Source organism: Drosophila willistoni, assembly GCF_018902025.1.
Source record: "Drosophila willistoni isolate 14030-0811.24 chromosome 2R unlocalized genomic scaffold, UCI_dwil_1.1 Seg200, whole genome shotgun sequence".
Taxonomy (NCBI): Eukaryota; Metazoa; Arthropoda; class Insecta; order Diptera; family Drosophilidae; genus Drosophila; species Drosophila willistoni.
This window is the reverse complement of record NW_025814051.1, coordinates 6,130,482-6,152,565: the sequence shown is the minus strand read 5'-3', so window position 1 is coordinate 6,152,565 and position 22,084 is coordinate 6,130,482. Positions and strand designations below refer to the sequence as shown.

The 22,084-nt window shown below is 37.0% G+C and overlaps 1 protein-coding gene across 1 annotated transcript; it reads right to left on the bottom strand.

Annotated features, from left to right (window-relative positions):
• Positions 1 to 15,935: 15,935 nt before the first annotated feature.
• LOC6643635 (protein escargot) lies at positions 15,936 to 18,160 on the bottom strand. The gene is made up of 2 exons (XM_023176511.2): positions 17,978 to 18,160; positions 15,936 to 17,540 (listed from the first exon to the last, which is right to left on the bottom strand). The coding sequence occupies exons 1-2, from the start codon at positions 18,069 to 18,071 to the stop codon at positions 16,063 to 16,065; spliced, it is 1,572 nt and encodes a 523-aa protein (XP_023032279.1). The 5' UTR covers positions 18,072 to 18,160; the 3' UTR covers positions 15,936 to 16,062.
• Positions 18,161 to 22,084: the final 3,924 nt, after the last annotated feature.

Sequence of the window (22,084 nt, the reverse complement as noted above, 5' to 3'; positions counted from 1 at the left end):
TATTTTTTGTTCACTACGTGAAAATCATAAATTATTCTTAATGTTAAAAAAATCGATGTAATATTTAAAACAAAATGTTAAGATTGCTTTAGCTGAACAAGTGAGAAATATAGTGAGCAACTGAACAACTGAGCATTCTAGTACCCAGTTTAACAACTGAGGACTCCGAAAAAAGAACAAGTTAACACGTTAAGCAAAATGTAAATTTTATCATAATTTGATTTACTAAAATCTTTTTGTAGACTTTAACTTGATTTCTCAATTTATTTGTATAGTTATCATTTAACAAACTTTAGCTTGGACAAAAGATAATACAGATGAAGTATCTGACAATTTTAACTGAAATGTCAGTTTTAATTAAATAAAAAATATTTGCGTAATATATTTAAGGATTTCGAATTGTTCTCCAACCAATAGTAGCATATTTTCAAACCGAACTATTTTTATTTAAGTAAAGGATATAGTCATACCAACAATAGCACCTACGGCCATTGTCTTAGATGAGAACTACATCCATACACTAGCCTGGGTTTTAATACTTTATAACATATCCCATTCTTATAAAACTAAAATATATATTACTATTTTGTATGTTTATTGTAGAATCGATAAACAATTGATCTAGTCCTCAAACAGGTGTTAAAATTTAAATAAGAGTATCTGCATGTCATTTTGTTAGATATTTCTCAGTGTGTAAACTAATACTCAGCACGAGCACAATTAAATCTGGCGACTGTCGCATTTATACATATATTCATTTTATTATTTATTTTTTTGCTTTCTGTATATTTTGTAATAAGATAAATCCGTTCCTCAGCTGCCAAGTGAACAGGTTGCTTGGCTATGTGCGGGTTGCGCCCAAAAAAGAAAAAAAAAAAAACAGAACAATTGCTCTTAGCCCAAAGAGTTTACAATATGAAAACAAAATACTTTTTTTTTTGTTGGTTTCTTCAAAGCACTTAGCCAGCGCTGACAAGTTGAGGCGGCTTTTTGCGTGGCCAGTTCAGTCGGTTCAGCTCAGTACAGTTCAGTCAGTCACCCAGTCAGTCAGTCATCGTCATCAACATCAACTCATTCATCTCGCAGGGCGGATTGCAAAATGACTTTTGCCTGTCGCGTCTACCCCAGACATTTTTTTTTTTGTTGAGTGAGGAGTATATATTTTTGTGTGGGAGGCCCACACATGGACTTTTGCCGATTTGGACTCCGATTCAGATTTGCAATGCCCGCTGGCGCCTTTGCGCCATATCGCCTGGTACAGTTTTAGTTTCAGTTTTTGAATTAAAGAAACAACGAATACAACTTATAGAAATACAAACATACATATAGATATATAACAAATTAAGCTTATTTCCGTATTGAAATTTGTTCTCTGTTGTTTGCGGTTTGGAATTAATTATCTATAGCTCATTTTTATATTCCATTCTTTTGTCTCTGTGCGGTCCACGAGAGCCAGCAACGCCAACGCATTTATAACTCAACTTTTTAACGTTACTGACTCAAAAACAACAACAACAAAGGGGCTACAGATGACGAGAAGGGGAAAGAGGTCTGCTTCATTGAGGGGCTAGGGGGAATAAGACAATGGTAATTATTAATAATGCAAATAATTATATCGATTTCATTTTCAGGGGCGTTGCCTGATTCAAATTTTCGGTTTGGCTTTGATCCAACAGCCAACAGAAAAACCAACTGTGGGAAAAAAGTTCTCATTTTGATTTTGGTGGTTTCAGCCACCAAGCAGCTAACCACTTGAGCTTGATGCTTAGTTAATTTTGTGTTGCTTGCATTTTGGATTTTCGGTTAAATTTTTTTTTTGATTAATTTTACTTCAGACGAGACTTGCATGACATTGGCTTCGGATTTATGAGTTGCTTCTTTTTGAGATGATTTTGTTTTATTTTAATTTTGTTTAATTTGACTGAAATGTCTGCTTGTCTGTCTGTGCCAGTATGTGTGTGGCATGGAGAATATCAAGATAATCATAATTGAATATAAATATAGATACTTTTCACTAGGCTTATATAGAGAGTAGTTAAGGGGCATGATATATATGTTGGATTTTGTTTTTATTGACCAGTTGTGATTTTTTTGCATTGTGGTAAAGAAAAGACGTCTGGTTCAGAATTTCTTATTTGCGTTTGCTATTGGAATCGTTGTAAAACCAACATATTTTCTGATGCTTTAAAGAAAAATTAATGAATCGGTAGATGCATACTTAAATATTTAAAAAATTTAAATAAGAAATGTATCTATAAATATCAAACAAGACATAAGTCATTTAAGTCCACATTTAAGTCCACTCTCATCTCGACATTGATAAAATAATGGATACAAATCTAACCAATTTAGTAACGCTCCCATTCTGAACAAACATCTCCAATAAATCTATCTATTTAAACTCTTAAACTCCGTTGGCGTCTCTTGGTAGTTCCTGTATTTCAATAAAAGTTATTTTAAGTTATCCGTTTGGGATTTAAATATTTAGTTTATTCCCTTTAATGTGGTTTCGGCAATAGACTACTATTGGAACTTTTTTTGTAAATTATTTCTAAAGAATCATTACTTTTAGCATTATTTTGTTTTTCACTTTTAAATGTAAAAACCGTGTAAATCGAATTAGACTTTAAGTATGCTGTTTAAGAAGTGTCTCAATAAATGTAATAAATGTATTGAACTTTAAATAAAGTTTAAGAATGTTAATAACATATTAACTAAACTTACTCGCTATCGATCTTTTCTTTCTGAGGAAAAAAACTAAACTTTTATTTATTGCTTATTTTATTTGTTTTAGAAACTTCTTCTTTATATTGATTTAATTGAACATCAAGGAGATACCTTGATATTTGAGAACACGAACTTGTATTTAGATTCCAAATTGTCATCATTCCTAGTCATGGTTTTCTAGTTTAAAGCAAATTTATTAGCCCATTGTATTCGATGTCAGATTCAAAGAAATTTTCTGAATTATTTCTTTCATAATTTTGTTTTGATTAAAGAAAGTACATTATCAATGTATTAAGCCAGAATGTTATGTCACATGGTAGTAGCATAAAAAATTACAAGGTGTTGGTGTTTAGATTATATAAAATAAGCTAACATTAAGCCAATTATAATATAGAACGAATGGAAATGTATGTCAATGTTAAGTATGTAACCCGATTATAGATATCGATGGCTCATCAGTCATAAGTAGATCTGATATGGTCAGCAGTAAACAATAAAGACCTAGTTAATCAATAAAAACGTACTTTGCTGACCTAACACTATGCATTGGTGAGCTCGCTATTTTGTACTATAAAAGAAATGCATTATTCTTAGTAAGATCAGATACCAATTGTAGCTACATCGGGTGTGCATCGCTGTGTCTTTGGCCCCCATCTCTACCTTTGTAATCTCACTCCGAGGTCCACCCAATTTATGTATTGGTTGCGACAACCTTTAGTCACTGGTTTATGTGCTAGTGCCTAGATATATATATAAATAAATAAACATTTAATAACTTCAAGAAACACTAACGTCTTTCATTGAACATTTTGGTGACCCCGACATTGGCGGCTCCAAGTTAAAAGAATAACAGACTTGGTGAAACCGTCATCAAGCGAGAACATTTGGTCAACTCAGGCGACCAATCTCTCAACAAAAAGGAAACTGGTCAACTAGGCGACTACTTTCTTTGCACGCTTTGGACACGACAATCCTAAGCGAGGGCACAAATTGATGAACATCTCACATCAATCTGGGGTCCCGACTAAAAACATCGCAATTGATTAACTTGGCAATCATTGCGTAGCCACCTTGGCGAATAAAAAAGATTTATTGGAAAAGTACGAGTTGGTTTTCCGCAACGGGGTAGCAGTGCATACCCATTGAATAAAAGTTGATCAACTAGGCGATCACTTTATAAAAAACATTTAACAACGATTTGTGTCAACGAGGCGACCAAATCATAAAAAGTTATTTTTTATATAAAAATAAAGTTTGATCAACTCAACTCTGTTGCATTCCCTGGCGTCAGCAATATCTGACCTAGTTAACTCGGTCAGTAACCCAGGTAGTACGCACGAGTATAGATTTTGGCATTGATCAGCAATTTTTTAAACAAAGAAAAGAAACTCAAAAAATTGGTTTCACTGTCGTGGCAGTTATCAGTGTAAAAGAATAGGTATATTGGAAATAAAAATAAAACTATTATTAAAACACTAATCAAAAGGCAACTTCGATTTATTTCTTATTCTTATTTGTGCTACACTTGACCAATTTTAGGAACGAGTCGGAGCGTTCCCTGTCTTTGACAAAATAAATAAACTCCCATCGGGTCAAGTACTAGTACAGATAAGCAATTACATAAGAATATAAAAGAACATGGAGGAGTTTTATAAACAGCAGACAGAACGAGGAGAGGCAATCCAGGCCTTTATTCGGAATACCAAAAAAGATTCTTTCGCCAGGAAAACGAAGCCATCTTATTTCGAGGAGAAACTTGAGCTCCTGGAATACATGTGGGAGAACTTCGAGAAAAGTCATCAGGAGTTGATGGACAAATTAAATAACGTGCCAACTGAAGATGACTACTTTGTAACGGACTATTTCAGCAAAATGAAGACGGTTGTATCTAATATAGTGGAAGATTGGAAGGACCATTTGGCAAAAATAAAGCTAGAGAGGCAAGCTCGCCAACGAGAAGAAGAGCGAGTCATGATCAAACCACTGGTTCGTAAGCAAAGTGCTCTGCTGGAGTCATTGTCCAGGACATTAAGACAAATTGTGCCTGAAGATAAAATGACTTACAAATCGGTAGTCGACAAATTATGGATGCAAATTGAAGAAATCCATTATGAGATTCATCGGCTAGCTGAAAATCCAACCGAAGCCGGATACAATATAGCTACGTTTGTGGCCGCAGAAAATACAATGCTGAAATTCTGTGTGGCACCAGCAGAAAATGTAGTGATACAATCACCACCTGTATTGCAATCGATACAATCATTGCAACTACCCAAAATTCCCATTCCAAAATTTGATGGAGATTATCTGAAATGGCAACAATTTCATGACATCTATAAAAAGGTGGTTCATGAGTCAAATGCATCCACGATAGAGAAAATGTGGTACTTGAAATCAAACCTTTCTGGAGAAGCAGAGAGATTGATACGGCACCTGGAATTAACAGAAGCCAATTACAACACTGCTTGGTCAGTGTTGCAGGAACGTTTTAATAACAAACGAGTTCTAGTAACAGCCATACTGGCAAAGCTGTTTGATCACCCAAATGTGGGAAATGACGCAGCTTCTATAAAGAATTTGCATGATAACATTTTTGAATCATTGCAAGCCTTAAAAAATGTAGGCGTCAATTTGGAATCGTCAGATGCTGTCATAATGTTTCATATGACAAGAAAATTGGATAGATTCAACCACGCACTATATGAGCAATCTCTTTCCAACACAAGGGATCTGCAGGAAGTAAAGGACTTCCTATCCTTCTTGGAACAGCGCTTCCTAACATTAGAGGCGATTGGGAAACCAAGAAACGAAAATCGCAGCATTGAAAAACCAAGTCCAAGGAAGACATGCGCAACAGCAGCTGGGACAAACAGTACCCTGTGTGCTTTCTGCGAAAGAGCAAAGCACAAACTCTTCCAATGTGAAAAGTTCAAAATCAAATCCGCAGCAGAGCGGCTTAATTGGGTGCAGAGACACAAATTGTGTGTCAATTGCTTCAAGCCGGACCATATGGCAAAAAATTGCTCTTGGAGGGGATGCTTTAAATGCGATAAAAAACATAACACAATGTTGCATTTAGAAACAGGCAACCAAATTCCTACATCTGCTTCTGCAGCTTCTGCGTATGGAATTGGCAGAAAATACACTCTGTTGGCAACGGCCAAGGTAGTGGTAAAAGGGATCAATGAAAGGAAAGGAGAATTTCGAGCACTCCTGGATAGCGGCTCTCAAGTAAATCTCGTCTCAGAGAGACTGGTAAAGAAGTTATCGTTAAAAATTAGCGAGACTCATGTGCATATAAATGGAGTGGGTGGTCAACCACAGATAAGCAAGGCGCGAGTAAGCTTGGTTGTAAGGTCAAGATACAACAAGTTCGCAATGCTAGTTGAGGCATTTGTATTGCCACACATAATAGGTGACCAACCCACAGAACAAATAACGCAGAAAGTCACATTACCAGACAACATTCAATTAGCGGACCCAACATTTGATAAACCCGGAAAAATTGATATGCTGTTGGGAGCTGATGATCACTATGCTATACTGCTACCAGAAAGGAGACGGGGCAATCGAAACCGTCCAACATTACAAAACTCAGAGTTTGGATGGATTGTTGCTGGCAGAATTAATATGTCAACGTCAGCTTCAATCACATGTATGGTAGGCATGACGAATCCAGAGGAATCACTGGAAAGATTCTGGCAGCTAGACACACTAGAGCCAATAAAAAGGTACAGGAGTCCGGAGGAAGAGTATTGTGAAAAATTCTTCCTCGATAACCTACACACGGCGGCGGACAATCGACTAATTGTAAAGCTTCCATTTGCTGAAGAGGCGTCATCTCTTGGAGAATCTCGGGAAGTAGCCATAAGAAGATTCATGTCATTAGAGAGGCGAATGAACCCTGACATAAAAAAGGAGTATGTAAAATTTATGTCAGAATATGAACAGCTTGGACATATGAAGCAAGTAATGGTAGAACAAATTCCCAAGAACCATTACTTTATACCGCATCATTGTGTACTAAAACCAGAAAGTACCACCACCAAGCTTAGAGTGGTATTTGATGCATCATGCAAAACGTCATCAGGAAAATCACTGAACGACATTTTATATCCTGGACCAGTTGTACAGAGTCAACTCTTCTCAATTCTTCTGCGGTTCAGGACCCACAAATATGTGTTTACGGCAGATATTGAAAAAATGTATCGTCAAGTTTGGATAAACCCTGCCGATCAATTCAATCAGATGATTGTGTGGAGAGAGGATCCAAGTCAAGAACTAAAGTTTTATCGTTTAAAAACGGTGACTTATGGAACCACGTCAGCCCCATATTTAGCGACGAAGTGTCTGGAATATTTGGCACTGAAAAACATTGAAAAATTGTCGTCTGGAGCATCAGCATTAAAAAATGACTTTTATGTTGATGATTGTCTCACAGGAGCAGACAGTTTATCAGAAGCCCTGCAAATAAGACAAGAGCTTCTAGAAATCTTGAAACCTAAGGGTTTCAACTTACGAAAATGGTGTTCAAATAGCAGTCAACTTCTAAAGGAAATTCCAAAGGAAGATACGATTGCCGACATCAATCTCGGTGACACACTGGAACAAACAAGTGTCAAAACATTGGGAATCATATGGGCACCCAAAGAAGACCAATTATGTGGAAAGGCTCAAAGACATACAAAAGGAATAACCAGACGAGTGGTGCTATCCGAAGTCGGTCAAATCTTTGATCCTCTAGGACTGTTCGCACCGGTAGTGGTAAGAGCGAAAATGTTTCTTCAACATGTTGCTACCGAACGAATTGAGATGGATGGTGACCTACCGCCGTATTTGGAGAAGCAATGGGAAGCTTATCGAGAGGATGTACAGGCACTAAACCACATGAAAATTCCAAGGCATATTTTTGATGGCAAGGTCCCCACTACAAAGGAATTGCATACATTTGTTGATGCATCAGAAAAGGCGTATGGTGCGGCAGTTTATGTCCGATCAACCTATAAAAATGGCCAAATTTCGGTCAGATTGTTGTGCGCCAAGTCGAGAGTGGCTCCCCTGGAAAAACAGACACTGCCCCGGCTGGAACTATGTGCAGCTGTACTTGGAGCTGAACTCACGGATAGAGTTCGACAGGATCTCCAATTCGGATCAGAAAGTGTGGAATCATTCCTCTGGTCAGATTCAACAGTAGTACTCTCGTGGATTAATTCACGGGCATCACATTTCCACACGTTTGTGGCTAATCGGTTGACAAAAATACACGCAGTATCACATCCAAGGCAATGGCGGCATGTGTCATCAGCGCTCAACGCAGCTGATGTTCTATCTCGAGGCATATCAGCAGCTCAGCTTAGCACACATACATTATGGTTGTATGGACCACTATTTCTGCATGGACCACAACGTGGCTGGCCAGCACCATTTAAGCCTACAGAGCACACGATGGATACCGCTGAGAAGAAAACCAAGGTATTCAGCATGGTGACTGCCACGGCAAACAACAAGAGTGAATGGATATATACGGTAAATCACAGAAATTCGTTTTACCGGCTACAGCGAATAGTGGCGTATGTGCTACGGTTTTGTCACAAGCAGAACAGGAAACCAACGGCTCAGTTAGAGTTGGAAGAGTTGGACCAAGCACGGAGAGTGATCATTAAGCAAATTCAAGAAACAGGATTTGCATATGAATTACGGCACTTAAAGAAACGACCTGATCAACCGCTAGATCGCAAAAGCACGGTGGCAACGTTGCCACTAATACTGGATGAAGATTCAATCATACGAGTAGCAACTAGGCTACAACAAGCACCAGTATCAACGGAAACAAGGAATCCATATCTCTTGCCGTATAATGATCCGGTGGTAAAAATGATGCTACGGAAACTTCATGAAGAAAATCTTCATTGTGGACATGAGGCACTACGCGGAATAGCTCGGCAACAGTACCACATCATTAAGGTGAAACCGATGGTCCGGAATGTGAACCAGGGCTGCGTAGTATGCACCAAGTACCGGCCGCAGTTCTTTAAACAAGTCATGGGTGACTTACCTGAGCATCGGGTATCTCAGAATAGACCCTTTCTCAATGCCGGAGTAGACTATTGTGGACCATTCTGGATCCACCATAAGGTTCGAGGAAAACGTCCCGACAAAGCCTACATTGCAGTATTTGTATGCTTTGCAACCAAGGCAGTACACTTGGAGTTGGTCGGAGACCTGTCCACCTCCTCATTTGTGGGCGCGCTTCAGCGCTTTATTGGGCGCAGAGGAAGATGCCAGACATTATACTGCGATAATGCAACAAACTTTGTTGGAGCAAACAACCAACTTAAGGAACTGACCGATACAATACACTCAGAAACGGCAGCAGGTAGTATCAAGGAATTTTGCAATCAAAAAGGAGTGCAATTTAAGTTCATACCACCACGGTCTCCACATTTCGGAGGATTATGGGAAGCTGCGGTAAAGTCCGCTAAGCATTTACTGTTGAAAAACGTATCGACAGCAAACTTAACGTTCGAACAACTGTCTACCATCATTGTCAATGTTGAAGCAGTGCTGAACTCTCGTCCGTTAACGCCAAACTCAGACGATCCCAACGACTTAACAGCTCTAACCCCAGGCCACCTATTGATCGGAGAACCATTAGTAGCCCAACCAGATGCAGAGCCAATAACACAGCGATCGATTCCAGAGCAATGGGAATTAGTGCAACGGCTTAAGCATACATTCTGGACACAATGGTCTCAAGAGTACCTACAAGAACTGCAGGGTACATCCAAGTGGAAAAAACCATATAACAATGTCAAAGAAGGCATGATGGTAATTCTAAAGGAGGATAATGTGCCAATTTTGCAGTGGCCAATTGGACGAATTGTTAAACTATATCCAGGCCTGGATGGATACGTCCGCGTGGTAGACGTTAAAACAGCCAGAGGCACCTACAAGCGGGCTATCCATAAATTGGCCCCCTTGCTTAGAGAGACGGCGACAAAACGTAAAATCGAGGCAGATGACACAGAATCGAATTCCCAAAAAGACCCTGGTATCGAGGACAACGCAGAACCAAAAACAAAAAGACGCTTATCGATCGGTCTGCCACCGTTGGCAATGACGATCTGCCTAATGCTGTTATTATTGCCTATAGCATTTGCTCAAAGAACTAATATAACTCGATTCAACCCCAAACCAGGCATATACTATGAAAGTATTGGCACAGGAAGGATGGCAACGTCTGACTGGACTATTGTGGCATTCTACGATCTCGAACCATATTGGGCCGACCTGAAGACATTTTCAGACGGAGTAGTAAAGGTTGGAGAAATATGCGTGTTAATGAAGGTTCCAGAGGCATGCACCGCAATGCAGAGGCACTTCGAGCATGTCAACTCAGAGCTACGGACAGGAAATGATCTCCTTCACATAGAACGCCAACGACGATCGCCCTTAGATATAATTGGGAACATTGCGAACGGCTTATTTGGTGTGCTGGACTCAAAGTATGCAACAGAGATGTCAGGCACCATACGAAAGGTTAAATCAAATGAAGATTACTTATTGAACTTGCTGCAAAATCAGACATCTGTAATTGATTCAACGATAAATATCATTAAGCGAGATGAAGCCACAATTGAAACTAATGGAACAACAAATGAACGACATGACCAAGGTCCAGCACAATGCAGTAAAGGCATTGCAATGGTATATCACGCTAACTACTCAGATGACAGTTATTGCAGGGAATTTGCAACGAATTCAAACCGAAATTTCCCGAGTATTTACAGATGCCCATCATAGCAAAATAAGCCCGTTACTACTATCACCAGGCCAGCTTCGGGAACATCTGAACCAACTGAAGAGACATCTTCCGTTTGGTTTGGATTTGCCAGTTCCAGATAACGACGTCTTGCAATTATATGGCTTAATAAAGGCACAAGGCACAATCGCAAACAATCATGTGATATTTAAGGTCACATTTCCATTAGTGGCAACGCAGGCAGTGCAACTGTATAACCTGGTACCCATTCCAGCAATTGGAACTCATGGGATTGTAATCATGAACATTAAAATTCCCATCATTGCTGTCAACAAGGAACAGAATCAATACATTGGGCTCTCAAGAGCCGATTTGGAACAATGCCATCAGCTCAACAACGAGCAATATATTTGTTTTGATAAACAAACGACGTTTTCGGGTAATAGCAACTGTGAGTTCCAGCTATTCAAAAACACAAAATCATCAACTTGCCAAATACAACACACAAACAGATCATTCGTGTGGTACGACATGTATCACAAAAATCAGTGGATTTTTGCCACCACTAGACCAATTGAACTCGCAGTGACCTGTGACGATAATATACAAGATGTCACTATTAAGAAGACTGGATTGTTAACTCTAGACCCGACGTGTACAGCTAGGAGTTCTGCTATACGAATAACAGGTCACCGTATAACTACGACAGACACAATGAAATTGTCATATGTCCGATTTGGCAACTTCAGCATTGGCCCAACAAAAGTAGCGCCAACAACAACACAATTCACAAAGATGCAGCTAAGCTACGACGAACTAAGCAACATTCAAGGAAAACTGGAAACTAAGCAAAACTGGAAATTGCCAGAAGACCCCAGCCAGCCGGCTCACCATGTTATAGTCTCCTACGTAGCGTTAACAATACCATTGGTTCTTGTGATGGTATATGGAATAAAAAGATGCTCACAACCCCCAAGACACAATGGTCCAGAGCAGACAACCGTGAGGATCGTCAATCCCATACCGACTCCTGCTGCAGTAAGCCCAGCCCCCAGCAATTTTGCGGTCAACGTTGGATAACGTTGAACAGGTGTTCAACGGCCGGGAGTATGTTGGTGTTTAGATTATATAAAATAAGCTAACATTAAGCCAATTATAATATAGAACGAATGGAAATGTATGTCAATGTTAAGTATGTAACCCGATTATAGATATCGATGGCTCATCAGTCATAAGTAGATCTGATATGGTCAGCAGTAAACAATAAAGACCTAGTTAATCAATAAAAACGTACTTTGCTGACCTAACACTATGCATTGGTGAGCTCGCTATTTTGTACTATAAAAGAAATGCATTATTCTTAGTAAGATCAGATACCAATTGTAGCTACATCGGGTGTGCATCGCTGTGTCTTTGGCCCCCATCTCTACCTTTGTAATCTCACTCCGAGGTCCACCCAATTTATGTATTGGTTGCGACAACCTTTAGTCACTGGTTTATGTGCTAGTGCCTAGATATATATATAAATAAATAAACATTTAATAACTTCAAGAAACACTAACGTCTTTCATTGAACACAAGGCTTACAATTAAGTGAAATAAAAAATATTAACATGAAAGTCATTTTAAAAACCCGTATAAAGTTGTGTCGGTGTTAATGGAGTTTTGTGTAGTAAGTGTAAACTTTTTCTTAAACTAACTACTTTTAACAAATAATCGCAAATTTCTTTCAGTAGACGTAGCAGAAGAATTCAAGGCATTTTAATTTACATCAAATAAAATGTTATGTGTAATCAAAAGTCACAAAAGTATCATTTACACACTTCCATTGATAGCGTGATCAAAGCAAATTCTTAACAAAGAGATTGTAATTGATACAATTTCTTATCTAGAGTAATTAATCTAAGACAAATATACACCTTAAAAGTTTACCTTTTCTATTTGAAATGTTCAATTGATATCAATGCATATTATCTTTCTCTTTACTGTTGCTCAACTTCCAGTCGAAACCATAATTTGAAATCGATTTCTTAACTCTGGCTCAACTTGCCAATTCTATTTCAAAGTCTACAGATTAGATCTTAATACAGAAAATTGGCGTTTTGCTCAACACACGAGAAACGATCATAATTAAATATTAATTTACACCCAGAGCGTTAAGCAAACAACACGTCCAAAAGCAACAACAACAACAACAATATCAATCGAGCTGAAGTCTTTCAATTATATCGACCTCTCGCTCTCTATCGATCTTTATGTATGTATGCCACCAGCTGGCGCCTTATAATCATTTTCCATAATTTGTTTCATTGAACACAAAAAAAAAAAAAAATCGAAAAATATGATTGAAAAAATGACTCAAATTAAAACGTGCCATGAATTTTCAAATTTAAATAATGCATTGAGTTTTTTTTTTTATTTTAATTTTTATTAGGAACTTTAGAAGCGATAAAATATTAATTAAACTAAACTAACCAGCAATAAGGGGCATGAACGTGTAGCCAACCCCCCAAAATGCCAATTAAGTCAAGCTCTGCACATTTTGGCCAAACTAAATGAAATCCAAGCACAAGTTCTATTTATGTTTCACACACTATTGAAAACTGAATACACTTACTAGATGATCAAAGATACAAAAAACTTTGAATACTTCAGAACTATTGCTCATAAGATATTTGTATTGCTTCGTCGTCCTTGGCACTTCCCTGATAGGACCTGTTTAAAAGAAATACATTAACACTTTCAAGTAATTTTAGAATTTTATCAACTGCAATAAAAACAAAAACCTTTCTCTGTTCTTACAACCAACATTTTTATTTTACAATATATGACATCAAACTTCTAAACTCCTAACTGAAAATCCTTCTTAGTTATAGAAATTCAACCTAGTTTGACTAAGACGTTCCTTAATAAATCGTTATTTAGGTTAAATTGAAAACACAAAATTTAAGTTTGAAAACAAAAAAGTGTACAAAAACTTCGTTAAGTGTCTGCTGACGAATCTCATTAGTTCTTGTTCTACAATTTTTTGTTTCAGTGGTCTATAAATTAGCCCAGCAAATGAAGTTTGGCACTTGTCACCAGGTCGTTTGTTTTTCGTGTTGTTGCCCATTTTTCTAATTTAACCTTTGACCAAATGCCGCGCTACCAAAAAAAAAATTTACTTAAATTGCGTTTCTCAACGGGCGGCGGTTGGTTTCATGTTATTGTATTTATTTGCTGTTTCGGGGCGTGGCAGCACGCGCACTCCAAAATCAAAATCAAAGTCGACAACAAAAAAATGAGACAATTTGGTCGTTTTTTTTCTCTCTTTTTGGCCTGTCTTAAATGTCTGCAAGTCTGGGGGTAAATGCAATGTGACTTTCAAGTGGCAGTCAACGGCTAAGAAAATGAATTCGGAAGCATTAGAGGGGATAAATTTAAACGAAATAATAAACGAAGTAGAAATACTCTATAAAAATATATGGGCTATGGTTAAAATATATGTAGTAAATGTATAAAATTACTTGAGTATTTTTGATTAGAAGTGCTTGCTTGTGATAAAATTTTAATAATTTTCATGTGCTATGACAAATATCTGTTTAAATCTCACAAAGATGTACTAAAGCACAAGACATGTAGTCACTTGGGAATAAATTGTTTATAATTTCGCCATAGATTCCATTAGATGATAAACTATTTTATAATTATAAGCAATTTATGTATTCATCCATTGAGGAGACTCCTAAATATTTCATAATATAAAGGAGAATAGATCATCCTTTCTACTTATCTTAGGTGACAAACAAACTCGTTAATTTAATAACTGAAATATCTAAAATTTTTAGTGTTGAACAATGAACTGGATTCAAATAACTTATTATTCTAATTTGGTTTTAATTATTACTTTATTTCTTATTCTTAAACAAACATTACGTGAAATTCAAGTGACCTTTTTACGGTTTGAAAAGTATTCAAGTTGGGGAAGTTTTAAGAGCGTTAGAAATACTGCGTGGACGGCATTTATAATGATAATACGAGTGAAGCTTAAGCTCAGGCCAAATACTGGGCAAACCGGCAAGAGGAAAATCATGGCCCGAATCGAGCTTCTATACACATACATATGTATAGCAATGAAGTAAGGTGCGGCTTAAACTGGGGCTAGCTTGATCCATGGTGCGGAAAATCGAGACTGGCAGGAAAACGCGTTTTAATTGAACTGCACACAGCAGCGCCATCTAGCTGCTGGCGGCGGAACTAAATGCCGGCTTATGCACAACTTGTTATTGCTGCTGTTTTGGTTTTTATTTCATCGTCGTCGTCGTCGTCGTTGTAGTCGTCGTTGTGGCAGACCCCGAAAAATCGATGATTCATCGCAAGAGTTGTGTTTGTTGTCTTGCAATATACCCTCCATTCCCGTTCCTTTAAGCCCCCTTCTTTGGACCCTCTTCTCCACCATTATAAAATGCTAGACGTTTGTCGTACGTCGTCGTCTTGGTTGTTATTGTTGGCGCTTGCCGCCTGCTGCTTTGTTGTTAGGTTGTTGGCTGGCTGGTTGAATGGGTGACGCAGTTGCAGTTGCAGCTGCAGCCAATTCTCCTTATAGTTTTTTTTGTTGTCTTTTGGTTTTTTACTTACATATCTGGCGCTTTACGTTCAAAACAATTATTATTCTGGCAATTAATTTTGATTTAAGCAGCGATTTGATATTTTCGTTTCGTTTTTTTTTTGTTTGCTGCTCGGATTTGTTGTTGTTGTTGCTGCTGCAATTGCGCCTTTTGCCTTTGAGATTCAAGTTTGATTATGACAATTGCTTTGCGAATACGAGTTTTTTTAGTTTTTTTTGTTTTTGTTGCCAATAAAACTGATGACACCCACTAAAATTGTTGACAATTTTTGATTTCAGAATTATGATTTTAAATTCAATTGTTGCAACTTTGAAAGGGAATTGCAGTAGAAATACAAAATCGAAATTTATTAAAAACATAAATTAAAACCGAAAATTTATATATCTTTAAGGTTGACCAAAAAACATAAATATTTTTTCTTTTAACTATTTAGTTTCTGTAAGAAAAATTTCCTTCCCTTAATTAAATAAATATTTTGTTTTCGTTGGCTTCTGTTTTTATTAGTTGCATTAAATTAAATTATTTACAAAAACATAAATTATATACTAAATGGGCTTCTTTTCTTTTACAAAATAAAGTATTTACAATAAAATAAATTAAAATAAATAATTGTTAGTAAGGAAAAAAATATAATTAAGTAGATATGCACTAAATGATAAGTAAATTAATTAATTAAACTTAAATACTTAGATCAAATATTAAATACTTAGACTAAGACTTCTTTTTTGGCACCATTTCGATTTCTCTATGCAAGTAGAAAAAACACTGTCTAAAAATTTCTAACAAACAAACAAAAACAACTTAATTTTTTTTTTATATTCTTTTTTTTCTTCTTTTTTTGAGAGGGTTTTATCCCTAAAAGAGGCAATAAAATTGTCTCGACTACTTTTTGGCACTGACTAATTCTTCTTTGGTTGCAAAACTAACAAGAAAATAAATAGAAATAAACGACGACTATTACATTGACTAATAAATTAATTCTCTGGCCTCATCTTCCTCACTGCCTGCATAGAAGATTTGCTCCTGATCTTCCCTAAATTGTTGATGATGATTTAAATGATGTGGTGGTTTCTCTTGCTGCTGATCCGTTTGACAGCCACTCTGCAAATGTTTGGCCAGCAATGACATGCGAGAAAAGGATTTCGTACAGGTTGGACAAGAATATTTCTTAACATCGGAATGGGTTTGCATGTGGGCACGCAGATTCGAACGATCGGCAAATGCGCGATTGCAATGCTGACAACTGAAGGGCTTCTCTCCCGTGTGGGTTCTAATGTGACCCTGCAATAGCCAAGGGCGCGAAAAGGCCTTGCCGCATATGGGACACTTGCAGGGCAACGTGTGTGTTCTAATATGCATTTTTAGGGCACCCAAAGACACATATGTCTTATCGCAATTCTTGCAACTGAATACCTTCTTCACCTGATTACCCTCCGCCGATGGACAATGGAATTGCTGATGCTTACTCAAACCAGAATATGTGGAATATGATTTACCACAATCCTGGCAATGATAACGCGGCACTCCCACTGGTTTTTGCATTGACTGAGCGCTGGCCACATTTGCTGCTTGTATTAGAGCTGAGGCTTGATCCGAACAGAATTCCGTTTGATCTTGTATAATGCCACTAACCGGATGACTGCGTATTATCTTATATTCCGTACTCTCATAGGCGTGCTGCTGTTGATGCTTAACCAAACCGGAATAGGTGGCATAACATTTATTACACTGCTGACATTGGTAATATAGATCATGACTGCTTTTGATCTTTAATTGATTGAGATTCTGATGATGATTCTCATTGTTTTCAAAATTCTCATAATCGTCACAGGGTTGCTGATGATGCTGCGGCTGTGGTTGTTGCTGCTGCTGTTGAGCTGGCTGGTGGTGATGTTGCGGTTTCTGTTGTTGCATGGAGAGCAAAGCTCTTGCCACATTATGTAGGCTGACATTCTCGCTCAACACTTGACGACGATTTTGACTCAAATCTTCTGGTTCTGCAATAGTCGGCATTGGGGGTGGAGGTGCTAGTGTTTGGCTAAGCTTCATGCAATCCTCATATTCCGCTATGCTCTTCATCAAATTGTTATTATAATTACGTAGTGGTAAAACATCCTCTGGTTCGGGTTCAGGTTCTGGCTCTGGTTCCGGCTCCTCTTTGATGATAGTTTGTGGTTCAATTTCAATGTCTGAATCCATCATTACCTCATCCTCTGGCGGCAATTCATAGTCACCATAACCCAAGCGCGCCAAACTTTTTGCAATTTCTTCGCGTGTAAAGACATCGGGAAAAGCTCGAGCTATTTCACGGGTCTCTTGCCAAATGCGTTTAGCTAAATGCTCATCGAATCGACGTCGCAAGTCAGTGGCAGCTGGCTGACTTGGAGCCTGTTGATGAAGTGGTATCTCAGCTGAAGCTTTGCTAAGATCAACGGGTCCTTCATCTGGAAATTGAAAAAAGTAAATTAACAACGGTACGTTTTAGTGCGAGTTACTTTCAACACATTTTTTTTTCTCTTATTTTTTTATATATTGAAATTGTTTGCATTCTTGTTTAAAAAGTAAATGGACTTTTTGTTTCGGTTCACAATCAAAGTTATGGTTTCGAATAGTTTAGGTAATTCACTATATTTTAAGTTTTCTTTCAATATTTATACCATTATGTAAATTATCGGTTTCGGGTATTTAAAATAATATTCTAGAACCACGAATTCCGAGAACCGTTGACTGTTTTAAAACGTTTTCGCTAGGTAGTTGAAAAACAGTTAATGCACTACAATTTCTTTCAGTTACGATTCTTTAAATTTAAATTCTGTGATTTATATTTCCATTACTTTGCCACAAACACTTTGGTTTTGTACACTTCGGAACCGCTACTCACCATAATTCAAATGATCGATCTCGGTTGATGGCTCCTCGAACTGTATGGGTCGCTTTTTTAGCGGGCATTTACTGTAGTTTAGTTTAATATCCATATTTGTTGATTGGTATGTCTATTACTGATCACTGAGAACACCACTTTCCAGGACTTGATTTGTACTGCTGTTGCGCCAACCTTCCACTAGAGTCGTTCGTTTACAAATGATGCCACGCTGCCAGGATCAGTTGAATTTTATAGACTCTTCCGTATGAAGATCATCCCTAAGTGACGACGATCAACATTATATCAACCCCACTTTTACCTATACCTACTTCCGATTTTCGAAATAGGGATTCTCTGTCGGCGAGCCAATTCAACCACCACTACACGAGCCATTTTTCAACAGCTGGAGGTTCCAGGCTCCTCCAGCTGCTGCACACCAGCACCAGTACAACAACAAATCTCAGTCTTAGCACGTGCCATACACAGCGGAGCGAAACGAGATCTCCTTCTCTCAGGCTCTCTTTCTCTGTCGTTCAGTTGGCCACCAGCTGCCTCTGCCACTGAGATTTCCCCTCTGATCGTGTTACTCTCTCGGTCAATCTCTTTGCGTGCGTGAATGTGTGTGTAGTGTAGGGGCAGCTGGTGTGTGAGAGCTTACATATATAATATAAGAAGCTACCTATATGAATCTTTCATATGGGTGGTGCTTCTGCTTATCTCTCAAAATTAAAAGCACATTCTCTTTCTTCACACGGCAGGTGAGCAAGCTCTCTTAGTGCTCTCCAAAGAGTAACTTTATGTTGGGGCCAGCTAACTGCCAATTGGCTAACGCTTATTCTGCGTATGTGTGAGTTTGGAGTTCTCTTTGGAGTTTTTGGCGCTCTTGTTCCACTACGATCCCATTTGTAGCACGAGAGTGAATTAAGCTTAAGAGCATAAGGAAAATAAGCTGCTTAAAAGATCTTTTAATAGTTTTAAGATCAAAGTCAAAAGCTATTTAGATTTCTCTTTTTGATTTTAATACTTTACTGATGAGAATTGATCCCCAATTTTATGAAATTTTCAAATAATGGTCAGTATGTTCAAAGAGATTTATCAGTCAAATGTTTCTAAATAGAAATGAAAAGGGTTTGAATTTAATAGAATTGTTTTGTGTAATCAATCTCATTTTTAATTCTAAAATTTTAAATAAAATAATGCCATTATTGGTGATGCTACACTTCACGGAATAAGCTGATATGATCGATAAACAAACATTTTGTATTAACAATGTATTAAGAGAAATTTTAAAATTTATTTACAGTTTCCAATAAGAAGAAAAGGTATTTAATTCAACAACAATTCATATATATGAGCTACGAATTTTTGAATCCTAATTATATCTTTGGATCTCTAGATGTTTCAGTAAACATAGTAAAATATCACTTTTTATAAACTTTACGATTTAAGTTTTACCTCAGCCATAGAATAGGATCGAAGAAGTGTCAATCATTTTCAAAATTGGATTCAGCTTTAATGATGAGATTTTCCAAGCAACTGATTTTGAAATTCATTGTAGTGGAATAAGTTCGGCAAAGTTTAATGTTAAATTTAAGATGGTTGGCACAGCTTTCAGACAAATCCTCAGATTCTACATATGTACATATCGATTAATATCAGGGGATCTTGTTTTCAGCTATGTATAGTTCATTTATGGACCAGCTGGGTAGATAGAAATCTCTTAGCACGTGACAATCACTTGGTAGATCAAAATTTTAAACTAAAAATTTCACAAACTTTTCCTCAATTAATGCAACAAACAGCTAAACAAGAGAAGGTTCTCTTTAATGTAAATCAACCTTTTTGTGTCTGCTTGTTTTGTTGTTGTTGCTTGGTAGTGATCGTGGCATTGTTTCGGCCCCTTCTACACCACCGCCCAGGTGGCTCTCAACAAACAACAATAATAAATACCCCTAACGGCCGTGAAATTTCATTTCATTTTCAATTTATTCGCCAGCTGTGTGGCAATTGCAGAAAAACTTCCATCATCCACCCCAAAAAAGGGTCGTCGCCGCCGCATATTGTACTAGTACCTGAGAAGAAGTGCCTTGGAATGCGCCAAAAAAAGGAAATATTCGTCAAAATGGGCAGGGGGGAAAAGGTACGTGCAAATCTACCTGGCACACACAATACAAGAGAACCTTGTCCCACCCCAAAATGGTGGTGCTCTCTATGCTCTGGCTGCTGCTGTCTGCCTGGGCGGCTGGTGGTACTCCGGCTGCTGTTGTTCATGGTTGTTGGGCCAGTGCCTCAGTGGTGGAATTGCATTTAATTTTAGACGTTACTTTCCTACGCCGTCTTAGGGGTTGGCATCTCTCACATCGTCTTGATCTTGAAAAACAAATCTCAGCTCGAAGAGGGGTCGAAGCACTGCAGCATACATCTGCCTGCAATGACACGTACCAAAAAACGAATTGGTTTTTGGTGGATGCGTCTTCTTTGTCCTGTTGAAGGTAGACCAAGCATACGTTTACTTTTGGCGCCAAAAATGTTGGTTATAAGTGAAACCGGTGTGCCGACTGGGTAAGCCGAAGGGCAGACTACATGTTGCCTACGGGATTTATGTAATGCCGCTGACGTAATTGAGCATTAGAAATCGATCAGTTATCAATATCTATTTCATGCAAACCGCCTTTTTTTTAACAGATGATGCATTGATATGGTATGCTAATGTTTGCCGAATATGTACATATAGTTTGGCAAGAAAGAAAATTTTCTTAGGTTTTTTATCTCAAGGTTACAATAAATAAGTAGTAAGTTTTTTTTCAATATTTTTTAATAAGGTTGAGTAAAGTAAACAATTATCTTCTAAATTAACAAAAAAAAACATAATAATGTTTATAATAACAAAAAACAAGCAAAAACTATAAAAGGCACAAAATTTCACTGCCAAGAAAGTGTTTACACATCTCTGTTTTGTAGTTAATTCGTATTTTACCATTATAATTGAGTTTCTAAAGCGTAGAATCATAAGAGAGCTTTATTTTGTCGTCAGTTGGTGAAGGCTAAGTTTTTCAAAATTAACTATAACTAGTTTTACATTTTAAATTTAGAATAATTTTCATAAAATGTGTAAAGAGTTTCTTGACAACGTCAAGTACGAGTAATCTAAGTTTTTGTTGTTTTCTAAGTTTCACACTTATTGTTTTTGTTTCTGTTTTTTATAATTTGACTTTATAATACGTATTAAACAGTGAAGCATTGAAAAAAATTAGTTAAATTAAACAAAAACTCTTTATTTTTGTACAGAAAGTCAAAAAATTGAACTTTTTTCCATTGTGTAAACTGTTTCTTGACAGACTGTATGACTAGCATATTCTGAAATCACTTTTCCCTCTTATACTTAGCTACTAAATAAACTCTACGATTTAATGATTTTTTCAATATACGATTTGAAAATTTCATAAGCATTTATTTCTGAGCATCATAACTAACTGAAACAAGGCTTTTAATATGCTTTGCCTATAAAGTAACATGATCGAGATCTAACCACAATCTATAATTACTCCAACCAATTAAAACCAACCAATCTAATTGATTAAACTGATCACTATTATTGAAATAATCAAGCGACTATAAGCCGAATGAGTTCTCTTTAGTTTTACATAAAAAATACAATAAATAAAAGTGCTAAAGTAACGATTTCGATCAACGAAAAGTAAAATACATATTGAAATATGAAACAAACATTGTGCGAATATTATTCTCACAAAAGAAAAGATTTAAATTGGAAATTAGTATCTTAAAGTTAATAAACCGAATTTAGTGAAATGTAATTTTGTAATCTGTTGAATAATTAGTCTTTTTACTTCAACTTTAACATAAAATTGTAAAAAGAACTTGAACTTTATCTAAATGCCCTTCAAATTGAGCAAATAAGATGTTGCAAGGTAAAGAAAAAGAGGATGTTTGTCCCTGATAAGCAAATTAAAATTTTGGAAAAAAAAATAAAACATTTTCAAATATTTGCAAGTGAATCAGACGCAAAAAAAGAGCACATAAAAAGAAGATGGTAAAAACCGAAATCAAACTTAATAAAGCGGCAAATATTTCATTTTTATGATGCCCGGCATTAACATAAATGTT

Bases quoted from the DNA above. Each gene is read 5' to 3' on its own strand.
- LOC6643635 (XM_023176511.2), bottom strand. From the start codon at position 18,071: ATGGATATTAAACTAAACTACAGTAAATGCCCGCTAAAAAAGCGACCC. The intron at 17,541-17,977 runs GTGAGTAGCGGT...TTCAATTTCCAG, and splicing joins GATCGATCATTTGAATTATG to ATGAAGGACCCGTTGATCTT.